Below are 22972 nucleotides of genomic sequence, written 5' to 3'. Positions count from 1 at the left end.
GCAGTTTTACGTGTTCTAAACAATTGTTGTAAAAGTACATTCAAACATACCCACATCATTTGCCAAAATACTGATTAATCTTTATGTATAACACATGCTACAGTATATTTATTTACATGGCCATAAACACCAGACGTGATAAACAATGCCAATAAACTAAACACAAATCTAAAGCAATAATACTTCCCTTACATAAACATAACTATTACAGAATGCTACATTTGGAAAATATAAAATTAAGCATGCTTTGTCGACAGAACCAGCTGCAATCGGTAAAGAATAAATGTGTTCCATAACGACTGCAAGAAACAAGCTAACGTTTGTTGCTTGATAGATGCTACAACTACAACTTCCTTATTTGTCCAGGACTCCACGCAGTACGAGCGGAAACCAAGGGTAACGCGGATATGACGCAATTGACTGGCGACTCCCATCTCCCCCCTGCTCTAACGCCCCGTTTCCTTGGTTAAAATCGCAATTTTCTCACGATTTAAAAATAGTTGGAAACATTTGGGATATTGTAAGTAATCAACTTAACAAAATATATAACACTGGCCTTGAGATTATGGGATATTTTAATGCAAAATTCTTGCATATTGTACCTTTAAATTGTAAAAAATATTTCACAATATTACTGTTTTTGATGTATTTTGGATCAGATAAATGAAGCCTTGGTGAGCAGAAGAGACTTTTAAAACATTAAAATATCTTACCGTTCTAATAATTTTGCCCACCACTGTATATATAGAAACTGTATCAGTTTCTGCAGGTCTATTCTACATATATTTTTGTGTGTATATATATATATATACACACACACTCACCTAAAGGATTATTAGGAACACCTGTTCAATTTCTCATTAATGCAATTATCTAATCAACCAATCACATGGCAGTTGCTTCAATGCATTTAGGGGTGTGGTCCTGGTCAAGACAATCTCCTGAACTCCAAACTGAATGTCAGAATGGGAAAGAAAGGTGATTTAAGCAATTTTGAGCGTGGCATGGTTGTTGGTGCCAGACGGGCCGGTCTGAGTATTTCACAATCTGCTCAGTTACTGGGATTTTCACGCACAACCATTTCTAGGGTTTACAAAGAATGGTGTGAAAAGGGAAAAACATCCAGTATGCGGCAGTCCTGTGGGCGAAAATGCCTTGTTGATGCTAGAGGTCAGAGGAGAATGGGCCGACTGATTCAAGCTGATAGAAGAGCAACTTTGACTGAAATAACCACTCGTTACAACCGAGGTATGCAGCAAAGCATTTGTGAAGCCACAACACGCACAACCTTGAGGCGGATGGGCTACAACAGCAGAAGACCCCACCGGGTACCACTCATCTCCACTACAAATAGGAAAAAGAGGCTACAATTTGCACGAGCTCACCAAAATTGGACAGTGAAGACTGGAAAAATGTTGCCTGGTCTGATGAGTCTCGATTTCTGTTGAGACATTCAGATGGTAGAGTCAGAATTTGGCGTAAACAGAATGAGAACATGGATCCATCATGCCTTGTTACCACTGTGCAGGCTGGTGGTGGTGGTGTAATGGTGTGGGGGATGTTTTCTTGGCACACTTTAGGCCCCTTAGTGCCAATTGGGCATCGTTTAAATGCCACGGCCTACCTGAGCATTGTTTCTGACCATGTCCATCCCTTTATGACCACCATGTACCCATCCTCTGATGGCTACTTCCAGCAGGATAATGCACCATGTCACAAAGCTTGAATCATTTCAAATTGGTTTCTTGAACATGACAATGAGTTCACTGTACTAAAATGGCCCCCACAGTCACCAGATCTCAACCCAATAGAGCATCTTTGGGATGTGGTGGAACGGGAGCTTCGTGCCCTGGATGTGCATCCCACAAATCTCCATCAACTGCAAGATGCTATCCTATCAATATGGGCCAACATTTCTAAAGAATGCTTTCAGCACCTTGTTGAATCAATGCCACGTAGAATTAAGGCAGTTCTGAAGGCGAAAGGGGGTCAAACACAGTATTAGTATGGTGTTCCTAATAATCCTTTAGGTGAGTGTATATATATATATGTATATAAAGTCTCCAGTCTCTAAATGGCCCCCAAATTAATTAATAATGATTTTTACAACGGAAATAAATCAACATTGGACTTACTTAAAGGGATAGTTCCCTTTGAAATTAATTTTTGATATGTTTTAGCTTACCTCAAGGGCATCCAAGATGTAGGTGTCTTTGTTTCCGCAGTAGTTTCAATTTTGATATTTTTAGGGAAAACCGTTCTTGTCTGTCAGTCATATAATGCAGGTCGATGGTCACTGTATCAAAACACAAGCACAGAGTCCAAATTAAAACAATTCCCCATCGTCCAAATTAAACAATTCCCCATCGTAAGTACACATTGATGGCCTAAGACACGAAACGAGCGGTTTGTGTGAGAAAACGAACAGTATTTATATCGTTGTTATCTCTTGAAAACAGCACACGTCTAAATGATCTGACGGCGCGGGCGGGTATAGATCATAGACTGTAAAAAAATATGGACGAAGCCCCTTCGCTCTCTTCCATTGGTGAGAACTGAAGCCGCCAGAGTCCCGATATGGCGCTGACATATTGGAACTTGAGTCTGCGCAGTAGCGATTTCGGGACCAGACCTGCGCAGTAGTGAGCAGGAAGTAAAGCCGCGAAATCAACGCTCCACCAGAGCTCCACCCTCACTCTCGCAGGGAAAGTGCATTCTGCACACTTTTTTAAAAAATTGATTGTAGTACGACAAGAGGTTTGTTAAAATAAAGTAAATACAATCTCCTCAGTCCTCTGAAGATCCCGAAAAAAATGTCCGTTGGTGCTTCAGTGACTACTTCGCTCGGAGAACCTGTCAATCACAGCTGTCAATCATGACGTTACACCACCGCAGTACGTAACTAACTAAAAACCAACTTATTTTGGAAACAGATACTAGAACTTACATCAGTGTGATAAAAACGACAGCAAATGAAAGAAACCACCTTTGGAAAAAAGATATTTGAAGTGTAATTTAATTGTTTAGTTGGTCTCGCGTCCCGTTGAATAACATGGGGAGGCGGGGCTTATGACCTATACTAGGACCAGTCACCGGGGGGCGATCGAGACGTTTTGGCTTCACTTTTCAGGGCTTGTGCGGCACGCTTGGTATAGATGTATACATAGATGTCGCCTTTGCTACTGCAGTTCATTGGAACGAAACCGTAGCCAAGGCGACATCTATGTATACATCTATACTCGCCCGCGCCGTCAGATCATTTGGACGTGTGCTGTGTTACAAGAGGTAAAAACGATATAAATACTGTTCATTTTCTCACACAAACCGCTCGTTTCGTGTCTTAGGCCATCAATGTGTACTTACGATGGGGAATTGTTTAATTTGGACGATGGGGAATTGTTTTAATTTGGACTCAGTGCTTGTGTTTTGATAAAGTGACCATCGACCTGCATTATATGACTGACAGACAAGAACGGTTTGACCTAAAAATATCCAAATTGAAACTACTGCGGAAAAAAAGACACCTACATCTTGGATGCCCTTGAGGTAAGCTAAAACATACCAAAATTTATTTTCAAAGTGAACTATCCCTAAACTGGACAATGACTTTCCTCTTAATTTCTTCATTAATTTCCTTTTATCATGGTAAAGCTGCTTTGAAACAATCTGCATTGTAAAAGCGCTAAATAAATGAAGGTGACTTGACCTGCAGAATCTGATGTGGGCTGTTTTTCCCAAAAGCATCGTAAGCATAAGTAGAGCAATTGGCACCAATGGCCTCTCCAATCAACTTAGCTCATGATGCTCTTGAGAAACACAGCCGTGACCAGTCACTGAAAAATACTACTCATGCACAGACAGACTCCCAGTAACGCGAAAAACAAAAGCATTAAACAAAATATAATAAAATAAAATATGTATGTAAAAAAATGTATATAAAAAGTGCTTCAGTTATTTCCCAAGTACCCTAATGGAAAGTGAGTATTCTGTCAGAACACAGAAGAATGATCAGTGACAAGAAAAAACAAGCCACAAAAATGTATCTATATGGTGGCATCAAACATTAGTGACATGACATAAATAAATAAATCTCAGACAAATATTAATGCATTATCAATATATTTTAGCCCAACCACATAAAAAAATAGTGTCATTTCAATGTGTACAAAAATGTACATTTCTTTCTTTCTGGACAGAACGGTCTTAAATTTTGACAGCAGTTATAATAATGAAAAAATGCAATCAAATAATACATGATTTATCAGTTTTGAACCCATTACATGGCATGTTGTATTTACAGTAGCTCAGCATATCACTGGGGTGCAAAGGCTTTGACATTCATGCTCTTTTAGTGCATAAGACAGGTAGTGCACGTGGTTTTCCACACCAACCAAACATATATGTAAATATAGATATATTTCACCCCAAAATTTAAAGAAACAAAAAGGAGGACTATTTTTTAGGACCAAAGTTTAGTTGTTACAAAATTCTCATGACAATTAAGTGCATTTCCCTTCTAATTTATTATCTTATTCTCATTACTGTACACTTTAAATTGTATATTGTTTAAATAAACATGTATGTAGTATTTGTTCTATTGCCTGTTATTTATGCAGAATTTAAAAAGACAAGAACTTACGGCTTACTGTTATTTTGACTAACAAATGAGAATTCTGAAAATTATTACTGAATTAATATTACATAATTGTTATGAAAATAATTATTTCATCACACACACACACACACTTTGAGGTGAAATATAATGGCCACATGTTTAATCAGTCTACATTTGCACCATTTACTAGCAGATTCTCTGAACCAACAGTGATTTTTGCCTATTGCTCAAGAATCTTGAACCTGCTTTTACACTACATGCTCATCTATGGGTCTCTGCTAACCTTTACAATCAACTCTCACGGAGGTCTTCATTTAAGGCAAATCTCCACGTCAAACACTCAGCCAGGAGTGGATTTCAGTGCCTGAAGATATAACGCAGAGCCAGCTAGAACACAATGCCTGATATAGCACTGTCAGTGAAGGCCTCTAAAACCAGCATTTAAAGCAGTGTACAGTACAGCGGCACATTCTCACGACTGGCTCGCCATAAACATGTCCAGTAATGTGTGCATTATGAATACATGTCCATTCCTTCAGCTCCAATTCCCAGCCCTTCAATGAGGAAGTAAATGCTTTCAGCTGTCCTCTTCTCTGCATCCAAAAACGCAGGCTGGAGCTTTTTTGGTTCTCTGAATTTCTTGAATTTCTCTTTCACCTCCAAAATGTCTTTTCATTCAGTCACACTGTCCATTCTGCATCTACCTGTGGGACAATAAATATGAAATTCAGTTAATGAAACTTAAGTCTGTCGATCAGTGGTCTTTTAATAACACACACTCTTCAGAAACTCAGGTTAAAAAAAAAAAAAAAGATGAGCATATTTTGAAGCCTCTCAGCAACTATCAATAAACTTATTACGGTTTCTGCACAAATCATTTAGGTGACAGGTCCAATAACCAATGAGATATATATATATATATATCTTTTTTTTGTGTGTGTGAATTACTGAATTTTAATTCTAGCCAATTAAATATTTTATAAGAAAAATGTAAATAATTCAATAAATACATTTCCATGACTGACATTTGACTCAAGATTTCAGTGAATTATGTTTAAAAATTCAGAACTTTCCTACAACTTTAAGATTTTATTAATGACCTTTACTTACCTTACTTTTAACAACTTTTTAATTTCCATACATTTTCGGTGGGATTTTATGTTAGTGCTGTTTACCACAACCTTCTCTTTTTTTTTTTTTTTTTTTTTTTTTTTTTTTTATAATTTCCTGTGACTTTTATGATAGTATTGATTTCCAAGACTTTCCAGTAACTTTTTACAGCTTTATAAATTCCCATTCATTTTCATAATTTCCATGACTTTTCTGTAACCGTTTATCTTAGTATCATGACCTTTTCCATGACCTTTTACAATTGTATTTGACTTTTTATGACTTAACTGTGACTTTTTTTAACTTCTACGATTTTCTATGGCTTTAAAAGTTTTTATTAGGATTTGTATTGCCATGGCTTATGATTTCCATAACCTTTCCTGGCCTGGAAATCTGAATTTTTAAATTTGCTCCCACATTTCTTATTTCTTTGCTTTCAAAAGAGTGTTGCTTCCAGCAGCTCAAGACATTAAAGAGATCATGCTGAGGAGCATGTGAGTGTTTCATGCAGCAGTTTTCCCAGCAGGCTTCACATGGGGCGCTGAGGGTGCGGTTCCACATGCTCTGTTCCAATCACTATTGAACCAGACAGCTATTTCTGTCTCATATTGATTTGTTTGCCATTGACAGAGTCTGTCAGGTCAACTTGCAGTCATATACAAGCGGACTGCATTATAAAAAAATCAGTACCAGACAAATGCTCGTAACGATGCCATCACGATGTGTATTATATTAAAAAATACACACCTACATCCAGCACAATCAAACAAGCCAATCAGAACCCAGCCTGTGTGACTGTACCTGTGGTCAGGGGGTCAGAGAGGGACACTCGAGTGGTAGATGTCCGAGGAGAGGAGATTGTGTCCGGGGAAGAGTGGAGAGGAGAGAAGGAAAGTGAAATGGAGGGTTGGATTAGGAATTCTGTGCGTCTATACCTGCGGGGGTGAGTACCAGCGCCTGCAGGATGTCAGACAGAGAGATGATGCCCTCGATGCTGGAGTTCTCATCCACCACAACCAGCCTGTGCACCTGCAGATTACAAAACACAATCAGGAGCCGTTCAACTTGAGCAACGCTGTCATGTGCGACAGCAACACTCAAAGATGTTCGCAGAAAAACAACGGATTGTAAAAATGTGTTCTTTGTGAACGCCACCAAAGTAGTCAAAATAACTCGGCTGAAATATCAAAATGAAATGGTTTTGAGCTTGGCATTTCAAGTGGAAGTTGCAATAGTGTTTTCTGCCCTATTGTGACGTATATCTGATTGAAACGGCTTCTCGGACTAGAAAAAAAAATGTAGGGCGGGACTTGATTTTGATCATGGGGAACTGATTGGATGGTTGTGGTTTGCGATTGCTGTGATGTCATGTGAGTGACAGGTTGCCCCGCCCTCACGCCAGTAAACACATCATCGGAGAAGAGAAGTGATGCTGCAAGAAGAAGGGGAAGTTATTTTGACTAAAGATTGGTTAATAAAAAAAAAGAAAAAAAAAAAGATGATGTGCACGGATAAAACATTTATACTGCAATATTGCATAAGAAAAAAAGAATGGTCGATTTTGATTTCATGGTGACTTTAATGGAGTATTTTCAATGTAGTGAATCTGTGGCATGCTGTCGATTACCACGTAAAATACTTTTGAATTGTGCCATACGTAGACTGCAAAAAAACCCGACGTTTAAAGTAATGCACCTATAATGGAAACAGACTAGAGGGTTTAAAAGCACAAATGTTATTTCTTTATCATTAAAAATGTTACTTGAGGAGTAAAGCATCTAAACTGTCCATTTCAGGTGGGATTTCATTTCTAGTGGTGACGTAATTCCTGTGGGTAGCGTTTGCTCTATGTAAACAAGGTTTTTCTTCCCATGGGTGATTTGTGCATTGAGTATATCTCACCTCAGCTTTGACAATCCTGTCCACTATAGTGTCCAGGGTCTCGTGCCGATGACACTTCATAACCCCCTCGAAGTACTGTGAGCGATGCAGCAGAGCCTGAGTCACGGTGATGTCCAGATTATTGTAGGTCTTCTCAGCAGCCAGATTCTACACACACACACACACACACACACACACACACACACACACACACACACAAACACCAATGAACAGAGAGCGACGCTATAGGAACCTCCACATACACTACACAACTACACATCACTAGTCATTACTAATCAATCCTAATGAGTAAACATGCATGTGATGCACCATCACATATTTATTGTATGGAAATACATATTTGACACAGTTGGAGACTTTTACATTTACTTTTTTATACCCAATGGACCGTATTCATGACAAGCAGAACGAATTTCAATGTAAACTCGATTCAATGGATACAAATGGATTTGAAGGGACATATGAATAGATATATTAAATAAATGAATACATTTATTCAGCAAGGATGCATTAAATTCATCAAAGTGACCGACAGTAAATACATTTACTATGTTACATAAGATTTATATTACAAATGAATGCTGTTCTTTTTAACTTTCTATTCATCAAAGAATCCAGAAAAAAAATCTATTATGGTTTCATCAAAGTATTAAGCTGCACACATTTTTTTAACATTTATAATAAGAAAGCAAATAATCATATTAGAATGATTTCTGAAGGATCATGTGACACTGAAGACTGGAGTAATGATGCTGGAAATTACAGGAATAAAATACATTTTAGAATATAGTAAAATAGGAAACAGTTCTTTTAAATTATTGCATTTACTTTATTTAATCAAATCAAAGCCGCTTAAACCTTTGAACGCTAGTGTTTTTGTGTAGAGATTTCTCCTATAAATATCTCAATCGTCAGACACAAGCAATCCAACTGCACAATCTAGCTGATGAAATATTTTAGAATTGAGAACTAGAAAAAATATATATTCAATTTAGAAATATCCATGATCCTTGTATATTTACAACTCACGAAATGTCTTTCATAATGAAAGTGTGGTAAAAATCTGCTGTATTATTCTTTAAGTAGTTATTCTTCAACTTTAAGTAGTATATTAAAAGCACAACTTACAATGACATCAAATTTGGAGTAAATGTCCACAACCTTTCCTTTGGGAGGAAAAAGATGGAAAGCAAATATGAGACATTCAAAGATGTGTACAATGAAAATGTGTTTCTAAGAAAGGCTTAACGGAAGAATGATTACAGAACAGAAAAGCAGTGTGTGTTGTTACCTGTAACATCCACCACCGGCAGGGCAGACACTCTCCTGTCCACAAACATGCCCAGCGCTTTAATAATCGGTGTGTCAGGGTGAATGAAAGCAATGTTGCTGTACGTGCCAATGCCCAGCTCCTCCAGAGTCTGCCTCATGAAGGCTGCTTTCGGCATCTCACACACCTACAACAACACACACACTAGTTTGTTTTGTTCACACTATCTACCATTTATAAAAGTATGATAATTGTACGCATAAAAGATCAGTAAGCCCAAAGGAAGTGGTATACTCACAAAAAGCTGCAGAAACTTGAGGATTCTCTTGTGTGTGAGGATATACAGGGCGTTTCCTGTGACTGGATCGATCACTGGCAAGCGATGGATCTTATTTTTGATGAGTGAGTAAACAGCATCAAATACACTGGGGGGGGGCAGCAAAAAAAAAAAAACTATTGTCTTTAGATGCTTTGGTCACTTTTGAGGCTGTGTGTATGATTAAGGACTGACTACTGAATGCACATACAATATGTACAACTGCAGCACCAAACAGCATATTCTCAATAAAGAATCCTTCTGAAGATACACCCGAGTCTCCTGGTCTAACCTTCAGAGTTTCCTACAGGTTCATGCATCATGCAATGAAAATGATAATACACGGTCTACAAAAATATGACCCAGTGTCTCACCTTGCATCTGGAGATATGTTGACTAAGGGTTTAAAAGTTTCTTGCAAGTAAAGCTCTGTTGATGTAAGCAGAAATGAAAAAGAATCAAAGCACTTTAAAGTTAACCAAAAATTAAATAATAAAAAAAAAAAATTGTGTGTTATTTACAAAACGAGAAATTTCCAAACATGGGTGCGAGTATATAACATGATTTTCATTTTCGGGTGTACTATTCCTTCAGTGAATAATAAAAAAAAATATATAAATGCCTATTGTGTGACAGTTACATAAGAAATGAGTGTAAGCAGTGGTGAACTGAAAACATATTTACCTCTCCAAGTCTCAATTTTATGCTCCTCCAGCTCATATATTTGTACCTGAGGCATACATAACAGAATATGACTTAAATTGTTAAAATTGAAAAACAATCCTCCTTTCAGGTGAGCATTCATTAAGTGAATACATGCAGGAGAAATGGCATGGCAAAATTGTTTTCCTTTAGATATATGGCACTTCCATTTGTAGATCTGAACAAACAGCCATTAAACCAGCACTCCTTACCAGCGGGGACTTGTAGTATCTGTGCAGTATGATGATGAAGTCTGTGATGGTTAACATTCCTATTGAGAAAACACACCATCATTAGAGTAAAACCTTCTGTTAGCAGTAGCACACTGACTTATGTTCTATACATCCAATGTCCTTTATGTTTTTATTGTATTTATTTATTTAAAAAAATTGGATAATTTGATGATTTCAGCTTCTAACAAGAGTGTAGTACTCTACGTTAACTCATTTGACCATGTTTAAATTCACTTTCTCCTAAAATATCAGCACAGAAAATGTAAAAAAACACCAGCAAATTCCATCATATCTAACTGCAATTCAAAACAGGAAAGAGAGAGCAATGAATTTCAACCAATTTACATATTATTGTTAGCTTGCTAATCTAAGCATGTCCAATTATGTTACAGGTGAGCAAAACATGTCCTGAAGCAATGTTTTTATTTGATTATTAATTATTAATTGTTTTTTTGACAGTAATTCCAAGACAGGAGGTGTAAGCCAGTTAAATAGACTAGCAGGTTAAACAAGTTAAAAATAATTTGTCAGTATGGCTGGAAAAAAAGAGAGAGGCATAACTCCAGAGAAAAGAATGACAGAAATGCAGGTGAGAGCATGAGCATAAGTGTGATTGTGTGTGTGTGTGTGTGTGTGTGTGTGTGTGTGTGTGTGTGTGTGTGTGTGTGTGTGTGAGTGTGCATGTGTCATTGCTCACCCACAAAGCTTTGCTTTTTGGTTTCCCATAATGGGGCAGCTCGAACTCCATTAGCAACCAAGGCAAAGAAAGCTTTCTTTACCTAGCAGAGAACAAAGGATTCACAAAACAATGCTTTTCTTTTAGATGCCTTTAAAAACACTTCTTGAGAAACTGGTCATGTGAGCCAAAAATCACAGGAGACACAATGAGTTGAGTGCAACCAGGGCTCCAAAACATTGCCACACCTGACAATAAAATTTGTCGGTTGCATTCTGTGTTGGTTAAAACATATGTTTTTCCCTATAACAACGGGATTATTAAGCTGTTTCCCTGCATAGCAACAAACAGCACAAGTCTCTTGCAGTCATTCAAGATGAACCAGGGAGTCAATCTGTTCTAACTGCAAAAAGAGTTTTTTTCCTCCTCTTTTTAACTACAGTGTCGCTCATTTATTGAAAAGTGACCTTGAGCTTGGGAAAGGAGCTTTATGAATAAAAACTTTTATTAATTATACTTTTATTTAATGGTTGAATGCAAAGAATATTCAATAAATTAGGCATCATAGATCAAGATGACGAAGATGTTAGAAGTCTATAAAATGTTCTTTAGTAGACTTCAGTTTCTATATTTCACTTACATCAGCAAGTGGTTTATTCTTCATTTAACCAATAAAGCAATCAGTCCACTAGTGTGTAATGTTTTATTTACCCCAACAGTGCCATTATTTATGCCCGCATTTTGGGCCCTTGGCGCAACATTCTAAAACAAATAGTCTCCGGCTTAAATTTAGACCAGCTCAGCTATCCATTAAAAATTAACTTGGAATTCATTATAAAGGCTTTTTCAAAATATGGCCCATAAACACAGCATTTTTATATGTACACAATGCAAACAGGCATAACACTTCCTCATTTCGTAAACTTCAGAAAGAAGTACAACAAGTACATAATGTCACTCCCCCAATATAAAGTCCAGGCATTAAATTGCACTGATCTTCTCTTCCCTAAGCCTTTAATATTTCAAACTGGCCCTCAGACAGTGGAAAGTCAACAGGTCAATGGGTTATAAGGATGTGTTTGCCCAAAATCTAATAACGGCACATACCTGCACATGATTACTGATTAACCATAACAAACTAGCTTTATGACCGCTTCCCATACACTTCAAAGAGACCCTGTCCATTTCAGTCACCACCTCAAGATTGATTTACTTATGAAACATTAACCACAACGACTTAAACAATATGTGTTTAAACTGTGAATCAAAACTGAAAGACAATAACTACGACTCATACTAAAGCTAGTATATTCAGAAAAGCATAATTACATACTACACTTTCTAGTTATTCAGTGGTGTACAATATGCAACTTTCTGCATTTATAGAATACCAGAATGGCCTATAAAATAAAGCATGTGCCCAACTTGACCATTTGTAGTGTGATGAATGGACCAGGTGCAATTACAGCTGTGATTTTTAACATCTCATTTTAACATTTTAATTTTTTTTTTGACTGGACTGCCAAAAGTTAAAAAATTTAGATAATCCAAGATGATGATAACTAGATGACACACACAGAATGAAGAGGACATGTGACAACAATATAGCATACTACTGTTTGAAATGTGGATCGTATAATTCCCAAGTTTCATGTACTATTTTTTAAGATAGAAAGCAGCATAAAGTGTTAACAGAACAATATGCAGGAGGTAATAATTCTGAACATAACCGAAAACACCATAACCAAATCTTTTCTCTTTCTGTTCTTGTACTGGACAACAGAAGACATTCAAGATGTAGTAGTTACCTCTAATGTAGTGTCAAAAACCACAAGTTTGGAACTGGTGGGGACGAGGTCATAGCACTTGTGGGATTTCATAAAGCGCATGTAAATATCACTGTCTGGCTCTTCAGCAGCTGTAAAAAAAGAGAAAATAGCATCAGAATCATTAGCAGTCACCAAAAATGAAATTTGTCATCATTTACTCACCCTCAAGTTGTTCCAAACCTGTATGAATTTCTTTCTTCTGCTGATTACTTATTCTTAAAATATCTTATTTTGTGTTCAGCAGAAGCATAGAAACTCCTACAGGCTTGGAATAACTTGAGGGTGAGTAAATGATGACAGAAGATTCATTTTTGTGTCAACTATCCCTTTAACTTTAATACAATTATATTTTTAAATCAATTTACAATGCAATTATGTTATGAATAAAAAGCTCATTGTCCCCCACAAAGCCATACAAAAACACTACATCCCAACAAACATAAGAACAGATGAAAATTGAATGTATAGACCACTTGCATTTGAAAGAGCATATTAAATAAAATAAGCAAAAAATACAGAACATAAGTGTAATCCTTTACCTTCATCGTCAAGTTCAAGTTTTTCCAGCATGCCTTCAGCAAGTACGCCGCTCTAAAACACAAACACACGGGCTGATGATTTAATCAATAATCACTTACTTCAAGTTAGCAAGAGGCAAGACCCTATTAGAAACGGAGTGGTAGCGTCCATTTTTAAATTTGCTTATCTGCAAACAAGCAGTCTGGTTAAAAATAAAATAACACACAACACAAGCAGTCTGCAGTCTGTTCACCACATTGAAGGCAGAGTGATCTTAAGTGTATAATGTTCTCCAGGCACAGGTTTCAGTTATATATTCATTACGCGCAGTGGTGAAATGACGGTCTTCCCCGCAGAGGTGACAGTGGAACAGTCCGATTCTATCGCGCTTTTTTTTTTTTACGTCTTACGTCTATATTCTTCAGACCACAAGAGTCGGCACAGGTAGAGTAGTAGTAGCCTACTTCATTTTGAGCGTATAATGTCAACTCTGCATCTGAAGCGATCATTTTGCCCTAGTTAAAGCACTGTCGCTCTCTATTGGACGACAAACGAAGCGAACGCATCCAAACAACGCAATGCGAATTTATTGATCGTGCATAAATTAAAATGACCCACTGTGGCTTTGTCTCAAACCCTAGAGCCGCCTACATAGACATCATTTTTATTTTTAACCACCATCCTAAGAGCGTGGTTCAATACATTGACTCCTCTTGGAAGTCGCTGCAAAAAAAAGTACACAATGGATCACAGTTTAAGCTGCAGGAAATAAGGTACATACTTTAAGATATTAAGACCAGTGAATCTTCCAAACATCTTATGAAAGCCTGGCTGTTCTAGCCAGAAAAACTAATAAATAGCGTAGGCCTACTAAAAATTTCATCAACAATGTCACGATAGAAAATCTCTTACGACCGTTTTTTTTTTAAACCAAGACCTTAATTTATTTTTGTTTTCTTTGCACATCACGTTTTACATTTCATCTCAGGTTATTCACTGACACCGTCGTCTCCTTTGCAAACAATTACACAAACTTTTGATAAATCTTTATTAGGGACAAAATTGTTGGTCATTATGGGGGACAATCGTATTTGATAGCCTAAAACATTTAAAATGAAATATAAAATAGCCTAGTTTTTGTTTATTCACAGTTTGTTTAGGTTATCATAGATTTAAAAATGCAATAATAATATATATGATGTATTTCCATAATTTAAAGGGATACTCCACCGTTTTTTCATATTAAACTATGTTATTCCCTTAACTAAAACGAGTTGATACATACCTCTCTCATCTCAGTGCGTGCACTCAATCGCTCTAGCGCGCGGTGACACTTTGAAAGCACTTAGCTTACCCCAGTATATTCAATGGTATCTAACAGCAATGAATTTAGAAGTGACCAAACACATCAACGTTTTCCCTATTTAAAAACAGTTACACGAGTAGTTATACGACCAAGTATGGTGACACAAAATAAAACGTGGCGCTTTTCTAAGTGGGTTAAAAAGGATAACTATAATGTATGGCGTAATAGCACCTTTGGAAGTACTTCGACTCGGCGCGGTTAAAAGTCACGCCTGATCCTCTTCCTCTCACTTCTGTCAATGGCGTGACTTTTTACTGCGCCGGGCTAAGCTAAGTGCTTTCAAAGTATCACCGCCCTAGAGCGATTAAGTGCACGCTTTGAGATGAGAGAGGTATATATCAACTCGTTTTAGTTAAGGGAATAACATAGTTTAATATGAAAAAACGGTGGAGTATCCCTTTAAGGAACCGTATGTAAGATTGTGGCCAAAACTGGTACTGCAATCACTTTCAAATTACTGTAGAGTGGTGTATCCCCTCCCCCTCCCCCCTGACTCGAGGTTGCCAGTTAGGCTGCAGAATCCAGCAGGAACGTAGGCTGCTACAAGGAGCTTCCAATGGCAAGTGACGAGTCCTACACAGTAAGTTTTATTTCAGACTTTGTCACAACTTATTTCGGATTCATAACGAGGTCTTTTAGATTTCGTAACGTTAGACATTTTTTATCCGACACGTTTGTAGCTGCAGCTGTGGTAACTAGAGCAGAGCTGGCAACCCGGATGCCGAAACACTACTGACTTCATGATTGGTAGATAGGCGGAGGGTGGGGCATCAGGCCAAAACACAACATGACAACATCAACATCAGTTGATGGCTGCAACTTCACTTTTAAATGACAGTATCCTGGCCGGACTACTGTTGTCAGTGATATAAGTATTTGAAATGAACATGATTTCTTAATGTCTAGTAACATATCAGGGGCATTTTATGATTAATTGAAATACATTTCTTACATACGGTTCCTTTAAGATTACATTCGGGTCTGCAACAGGTGTAAAACAATAATACATAATGGGCACATAAAAAGTAGCAACAATAAATTAAGGCAGCATGGTTAAAAAAAGTTCTAAGTTTTAATGCGATATTTGTTGTTTTTTTTCTCCTCAACAAAGCAAAAAAGTGTCCTTTTAAATATTTATTTAATATTTTTTTAATAATAACAGTTTTTTTTAAGTTAAAAAAATCAACCCATGGGACATAAGTGTGTGCAGTAGAAGAAACCCAATACATGTAAAACTTTCGTATAATTGTGAATTTGCAACTTTATTTCTCATATTTGCTATGCAGTGCCTAACTTTTCAATTTCACAAAATGTGAATTTTCACAGATAATAGTCATTATAGATATGCATTATGCAAGTGAAGCAGACTATGTGCAGTGGATGACCTTTTGTTAATGATAAAGTCGTAATACGAAATAGTCAGTTACAGGCAAGCATCATTGAGCTCAGCTGCACCAGATGGAGCACAAACACATTGCTGACATAAATATCAATCCCTATGACATTAACTGTCCATAAATATTTGATGCTTGAGCTACTAACATTTCTAAACAAGAAAAGGATTTGCCCAACAATTTGTTGTTATTGAAAGATACATCAAACTTTATGTTGGGTGTAGATTAACAAACTCTTTTTTCTTTTTAATAAATATGCCATTAGTTGGTTGAAGGTCCCTGCTCAAATTATTCAAGCTAATGTTGTTATGGCCCACGCGGGCCATTCAAACATACAGATTGCAATTCCACCTGGTGCCACAAGGGTAAACTACAGTAAAGCCCAGAAAGCACATGTGAAGATGTTCACTCACCTGGCGTGAGGTAGAGTTAAAGGTGTGCAAGGCGATAGGGGGTTTGGTGGTGGGGGTGCTCAGGCTGAAGCGCTGACCTGTGTCAGGGGGAGACGAGAGAGAGCGGGAGCGTCGTTCCTCCACACGCTCCGTGGGACTGGGGGTCTCCATAGGGAAGACCGGGGGAACTGGACTCTGCGTCGGGGTGGTGGGGGGAGTCGAAAGCCCAGAGCCTGTGAGACGCATCAATATAGAAGAAAATGTCAATCTAAATCTAAAAATTAGCACACCTAAATCTGTGGCATCACAGGAAAGGTGTTCCTACAACATAAAAAAAAAAACAGGATATAAGTTTGGGTTGGTCCGATTTTTTTAATGTTTTTAAAAGAAGTCTCACCAAGGGTGCATTTATTTAATCAGTAAAAAGTAAAAACAGTAATACTACAGTAAAAATAGGAATATTGGGAAATATTATTCCTTTTTAAAATAACTGTTTTGTATTTCAAATAATTTTAAAACGTAATTTATTCCTGTGTTGTCAAAGCTGAATTTTCAGCATCATTACTCCAGTCTTCAGTGTCACATTATCCTTCAGAAATCATTCTAATATGCTAATATGGAGCTCAAAAATAATTAATTGATAATTATTTATGCTTTTTTGCATTTTTTGCAAAATGTTTGTGTTTCCCTGAGAAACTTTGTGTTCATTTGAGCGAACGCAAACGTTTTAGCAAGGGAACGCAAAGGTTTTGCGAGCAAATGCAAAGTTTATTATTTTTACTCCCATCTCATATTTTTTTCCACCACCATGTCCCCTTAGTGGCACCGTAAGTTTCAAAGTAGAAGTAGAAGCTTATCTTTTTATTAAAGCACAAAATTGAGTAAAATTATGCAGTACAAACTCATGCATTATTTAGGCTTTAAAGTTTGTCTTAAGTATTTCATTTTGAAGGGGAATTCCATTCCATTTGAATTAAACTCTTGTTTTGTTTTACCAGTATCAAACAGTCCTTTTCTGGTAACCTTGCATATATCAAGCAAAAGTCACAGGGCTTATTAATGTGTATTGTTTATTATATGTGGTTCTTAGACAATGACCTCTTTACTTCCAAGGGGTGTGTCTTAAAGGTATAGCGGAGGATCTTTCCGAATTTTAGATAAGACCCGCCCTCTCCACTTTTTGAAAAGTTTGATTGATTCACCAGAATGATTGACAATTAGGAGGACCAATAGAATAGGTGATCCACCCGGAAGTAAAAAATCCTCCGCTATACCTTTAATGCAAATGCAATTCTAAATTATTTTCTGTGGTAATCAAAATGATGCCACAAATGTGGTTGACAGAGCTTAACTTGTATTTAACCCAGAGCATTCCTTTGATTGAATGTTCACTTGTGTTTAGAGCTGGATTTATCAGAGATACCACAGCAAATAGTGTCTCACATGACAGTCCTGACATAATCCCCTCATGTACTGCATGCACTGATATATTACTGTACCAGCCTCTACTAACACTGCCATATCATGATCAAAAGGTTATGTGCTCTGAGGAAACTTTAAAGCTGTAGAATGGAGCATATCAGTACATTCATTCAGCTGCGGGTTGAAGCAACTGGATGTATTCAGGACAGGTCAGTCTCTAACTCGTGTGTCTCTGCTTGGCTACAGCAGGTCACTATGCTTGATCTACTGATGTTTCACTATTAAAAGGTTCTGTTTTGGACTGGGAAATGTGTATGGCATGGTTTTGGCTGCACACAGCATTGGGTCTGATACACACTGCACACTGATTCAGAAGATGGGTTTCCATCATTAGGATATGAGATGATATGGTTTGATTTATGAAATGCACAATTGTAGTCAATTAGCGTAGTGTTGACACAGTAGGATTAGTTCTGGCAAGCCTCCTTGTTGTGCAGGAAGGGAAGGGTCCGTGTGAGACGTGGGGTCAGGCTGATATTAATTAATGCTGCCGTTCCATAGGCCAATTTTTAGCTGTTTGTCAGTCATTAACGTCATTTACATAGTCACTCAAGAATCAAATTGAATCTGTGCATGGTCACACCTCTCAGCGTTTGGTTTTGATGGGACAGACTCTCATGACTTTTCACATATGAAATAGTAAACCCTAGATAAACAGAATCCTGGGTTGTCTTGCCTCATGTTTCACATTGCTCATACTTAACCCAGGGTTAACAATTAATCCTGGGTATTCATAATATGAAGTTTCACACTTCACATTCCTAAACACTGGGTTAACATTTTTATTGGCATATTGCAGTATCAGTGTCATTGACTGGATGAATGCAGCATGCGATCTGTTTACATAAAGACTCTTGCATTGCACATCCTCATTTAATATGTTGGTCTGTACTATTAAGTTTTTCCTGAATGAACTTTTCGGACTATAAAGGAATGAAAAAACAGTCTCTTCTTGACTTCTTCTTGACACGTTTTCTGTCACCATTTGACATTTTTACCCTCAAATGCAGTAACGACTGTTCATATACAGTGTGCTGTATTTCTGTGACTGTCCAAATCAGGTGAATATGAGGCACATGATTGCGTGTCTGTTCCTAAGCATGTAGTTGAAACATTCTATAACTGCAATGTTTTCCACTGCGTACGTTTGGGTACCAGGTTAGGCTAACCCTAACCGCAATGTGGTTTACATTGGTTAACACTGCAAAAGCTGTGCTAACCCTGCTTTCATAACTGGTTTCATAGTCCCGGGTCAAAAGCGATGCTAACCCCGCTTCTAAAGTGTAAAACGGGGTTTAGTACAACTATAGCCAGAGTAGTCAATTGCCGAGTTCACAATCGACTACTGTGGACTTCGACCGAAAACAGAAAGTAAATACAGGTATGTGCGCTGGCTGAATTAACATCACTTTTATTAATATCTTTCACATCTACTGCAGTCAGATTCAACCGTGTTCACTCTGAAGGAATCACTCACATTAGCTGTGCACTTGTAATGACACATCAAGGATGTTAAAGGGATAGTTCACTTTGAAATTCATTTTTGATATGTTTTAGCTTACCTCAAGGGCATCCAAGATGTAGGTGTCTTTTTTTCCGCAGTAGTTTCAATTTTGATATTTTTTAGGTCAAACCGTTCTTGTCTGTCAGTCATATAATGCAGGTCTGTGGTCACTGTCTCAAAACACAAGCACAGAGTCCAAATTAAAACAATTCCCCATCGTCCAAATGAAACAATTCCCCATCATAAGTACACATTGATGGCCTAAGACACGAAACGAGCGGTTTGTGTGAGAAAACGAACAGTATTTATATAGTTTTTAGCTCTTGAAAACAGCACACGTCCAAATGGTCTGACGGCGCGGGCGAGTATAGATGTATACATAGATGTCGCCTTGGCTACTGCAGTTCATTGGAACGAAACCGTAGCAAAGCGACATCTAGTGTATATATCTATGCGGGTATAGATGTATACACTAGATGTCGCCTTCGCTACTGCAGTTCATTGGAACGAAACCGTAGCCAAGGCGACATCTATGTATACATCTATACTCGCCCGCGCCGTCAGACCATTTGGACGTGTGCTGTTTTCAAGAGCTAAAAACTATATAAATACTGTTCGTTTTCTCACACAAACCGCTCGTTTCGTGTCTTAGGCCATCAATGTGTACTTATGATGGGGAATTGTTTCATTTGGACGATGGGGAATTGTTTTAATTTGGACTCTGTGCTTGTGTTTTGAGACAGTGACCATAGACCTGCATTATATGACTGACAGACAAGAACGGTTTGACCTAAAAATATCAAAATTGAAACTACTGCGGAAACAAAGACACCTACATCTTGGATGCCCTTGAGGTAAGCTAAAACATATCAAAAATTAATTTCAAAGTGAACTATCCCTTTAAGAGGCTAAAAGCAGGTTTAAAACTTGCCCCATTGAAGTCAACAGGGTGCAAATTTTAAAAAGCGGATAACACGGTGTAGGCAACACCGATTTTTGTCGTTGTTCTCTGTATTGACAGCACTCCAAATTTACAAAAAAATGAGCTCAGTGTTAAAATTGACTGGAGTTCTACTTTAAGCAAACCTGATTTTACCAAGTGCAACATGTTCCTGGATCAACATCTTTGTTGATCCTGGAACAACATTCAAATCAACCAATCAGATTTGAGGGACAAGTTAACCATTTATATCAAGTTTAGGCTTACAACCAGGGTTAGGTGCTTCTACATCAGTGTTACACATCACCCAGGAACACATCTAATTCTGCAAAATCAGGAGGTGCTACCATTAAGCTTCCAACAACTCTTTGGCCCTGTCCCTAAATGGACTTGTGGACTTAAAATTACTGCCGCATACACGTCTGTATAGTCCATGAGACCGTAGGGTTTTCCACATTTTAGGTTTCAGAAGGGTGCTCGAGAGTGCCCCCTCAATGTGCACTGAAGCGAGCTCCGCAAACAGACTTGTTCCCGACAGTTAGGGGTTACATCACAAAAGTGCGGATTTGTAGAAAGACTTCAAATGTTTAGGGTGCCATTTGAGACAGGGCTTTTCATTTTTTTTTCAGTCTTTATTTATTTATCACACTGTTTAATGAACAGCGTTTAATGTCCATCTGTAGTCCCATTTTTCCCACTTGTAAGAAACCGCCTTTTTCAAGACAAGTAAAAGCTTTAAAAAAAATCACGAGGGGTTTTACTGATGTATCTATGCCAAAATAAATAAAAAAGCTTGTGATAACCACAGACCATATTTATGTCATTTAACCAAAACCACTTCAAAATACCCACTGACTTCAGGCTGATGGAACTGGAAGTTGAAAAAAATGCTAACTTGTTTCTAGGTTTTGGTCTAGGAGTTTGTTTTTTGATCCCTGCAGCACACATTGACAATGGACCTTTTTGCTTGACCACATCTTAAGTCTTCGTCATAATGGCCTCTCCATCCCTCCAGGCCTCTTCCTCCAGCATACTGGCTGGGTGGTTGAATGAAATACACAACAAGCTTTCTCTGTCACCCCTTGATTTATGTCGGTAAATGTGAGAAGCTTATAAGAACAGTTTTGCTGAGATCCGTACTGTATCACTGATGCTACACTAGTAGCACACTGAAGGATGCTTGTTGGATGAAGGTACACTACAGTAAAATGATCAATGCCAAAAAAAATTCGGGATTTCCCAGACAGCAGAAAACAAAACGAGAAGCGTAAATACAACTTACGTCAGGGCTAAATGTATCTATTACTTCAAATGCGTGGTTTCACTTTAATCCCCACATTAACTTCACCACATTAACTATACTGAGCTTGGACCCAAACTACACTTCTCATAAAGCATATGTGGGCAGTAAGCATTAAAAGCCATTATGTGTGCACATGAACATGAGTTTGCGTTCCTAACTATCTCCTGACATTTAGTCACATTCTCCCAGCTGGCTTAGACCTGTTTGGTGTGTTGCTGCGTTAGCTTCTTATTTTAGCCTTGCCACTGCTACACATTCCACGAGGGCAGATAACACTCACTCACAGCAAAGGGTCAGACCTCTAGTGTGTATGCTGGCATGCTGATCTCAGACCAGTTCGACTTCTTTCCACGGTAATGTTAGTGAATTGTTAAAGTGAGGGATTCTGGTTTTAAATTATTTGATGGCACCATTTACTGTGAGACCTGAATGATGACTGCATGTCTTAATTCAGTTCAATAATAATGATGCAATGATATAGTTTGAAATATGGCCACAAAGCCTTTGACCCATTTGAAGAAATCAGTGTCATCTAATCTAATTGTGTGTATGCTGTTTTACATTATGTTTTCATCCTTGTCAGTTATTTGTCAGTAACTGTCATGGTACATTGATATCAACATATCCCTGCATGCTATTCCACACAGCACATCCTAATAACTTCACCACATTAACTATATTGAGCAAGAAGGCTATTTGTCATGCTTTCAACAGCTGGAACTTGAGAAACGGAAGCTAAAGCTTTCAGACACTTCCATGGCTCTTATTCAGCAAAAAATCAATGTCAGAGTCAGTCAGGAAACATACTGCCTCTGAAAATTAGTCTTCAAACTAATCCTAACCTATAGCCTAAGCCTGAACATAAAACTAAAGCAAACTTTGGATTCAACTGAAAGTGTGGTGAGGCAACCTGAGCCTGTTTGGTTTGCGTCAGGAACACTATTTCATGTGACACATAGTGAAGCCCCTTAGGACACCACTGCGACTCTCCAGTCAGGCTGATATAATGTGACCCATCATCTGATTCAGTGCATGTATCCAGACATACTGGACATGTAGTAGATCCATACAAACTGACTGCCTTAATACATCAAGAAAAAGTAATTATAAGGTAAGACAATGTAGTTGTTGACAATGTAGCAAATGTAGTTGTTCTTTAAAGGTATAAGGTTTCATTTCTACACTACTTGCAGTGTCAATCAGTATTGCAAAACTATTGGCTTTCTAAACAGATTCACCAAACATTACCCTCATCTTCCATTGCTCAGGCAACAGATAGTCCCGCTGCAAACCCATGCCATTGGTTGAGCTAATATCGCTATCGGTATGTTTGGCTGGTCAGGAAACCCAAACAAGCAAGATAATTTTTTGATTGTGTCATAGTGTTTATACTTTTAGAAGACATCAATTTACAGCTTA

At 37.8% G+C, this 22972-nt stretch overlaps 1 protein-coding gene across 10 annotated transcripts in view; it reads right to left on the bottom strand.

The window, feature by feature from the left end:
* Positions 1-4102: 4102 nt before the first annotated feature.
* The window catches only part of prkag2b (protein kinase, AMP-activated, gamma 2 non-catalytic subunit b), a 44378-nt gene continuing 25508 nt past the window's right edge, over positions 4103-22972 (bottom strand). For 4 of the 10 annotated variants that reach the window (XM_081375427.1, XM_081375428.1, XM_081375430.1 and 1 more), the window contains 13 exons: positions 16346-16557; positions 13193-13244; positions 12633-12742; positions 10846-10927; positions 10128-10186; positions 9898-9943; positions 9588-9642; positions 9196-9322; positions 8919-9084; positions 8756-8793; positions 7628-7774; positions 6661-6754; positions 4103-5319 (listed from right to left, as the gene is read on the bottom strand). In XM_081375427.1, the coding sequence (XP_081231553.1) occupies positions 5288-5319; positions 6661-6754; positions 7628-7774; positions 8756-8793; positions 8919-9084; positions 9196-9322; positions 9588-9642; positions 9898-9943; positions 10128-10186; positions 10846-10927; positions 12633-12742; positions 13193-13244; positions 16346-16557 (1220 nt within the window). In that variant the 3' untranslated portion in view covers positions 4103-5287. Of the gene's footprint in view, positions 5320-6526; positions 6755-7627; positions 7775-8755; positions 8794-8918; positions 9085-9195; positions 9323-9587; positions 9643-9897; positions 9944-10127; positions 10187-10845; positions 10928-12632; positions 12743-13192; positions 13245-16345; positions 16558-22972 lie in introns of all 10 variants that reach the window. The other 6 variants (XR_014030850.1, XR_014030853.1, XR_014030851.1 and 3 more) reach the window with 3 other exon arrangements.

This window comes from Scardinius erythrophthalmus (assembly GCF_964197995.2).
Source record: "Scardinius erythrophthalmus genome assembly, chromosome: 9".
NCBI classification, from domain to species: Eukaryota; Metazoa; Chordata; class Actinopteri; order Cypriniformes; family Leuciscidae; genus Scardinius; species Scardinius erythrophthalmus.
Note: the sequence above shows the minus strand (reverse complement) of the source record. Positions and strands in the feature narration are given on the sequence as shown.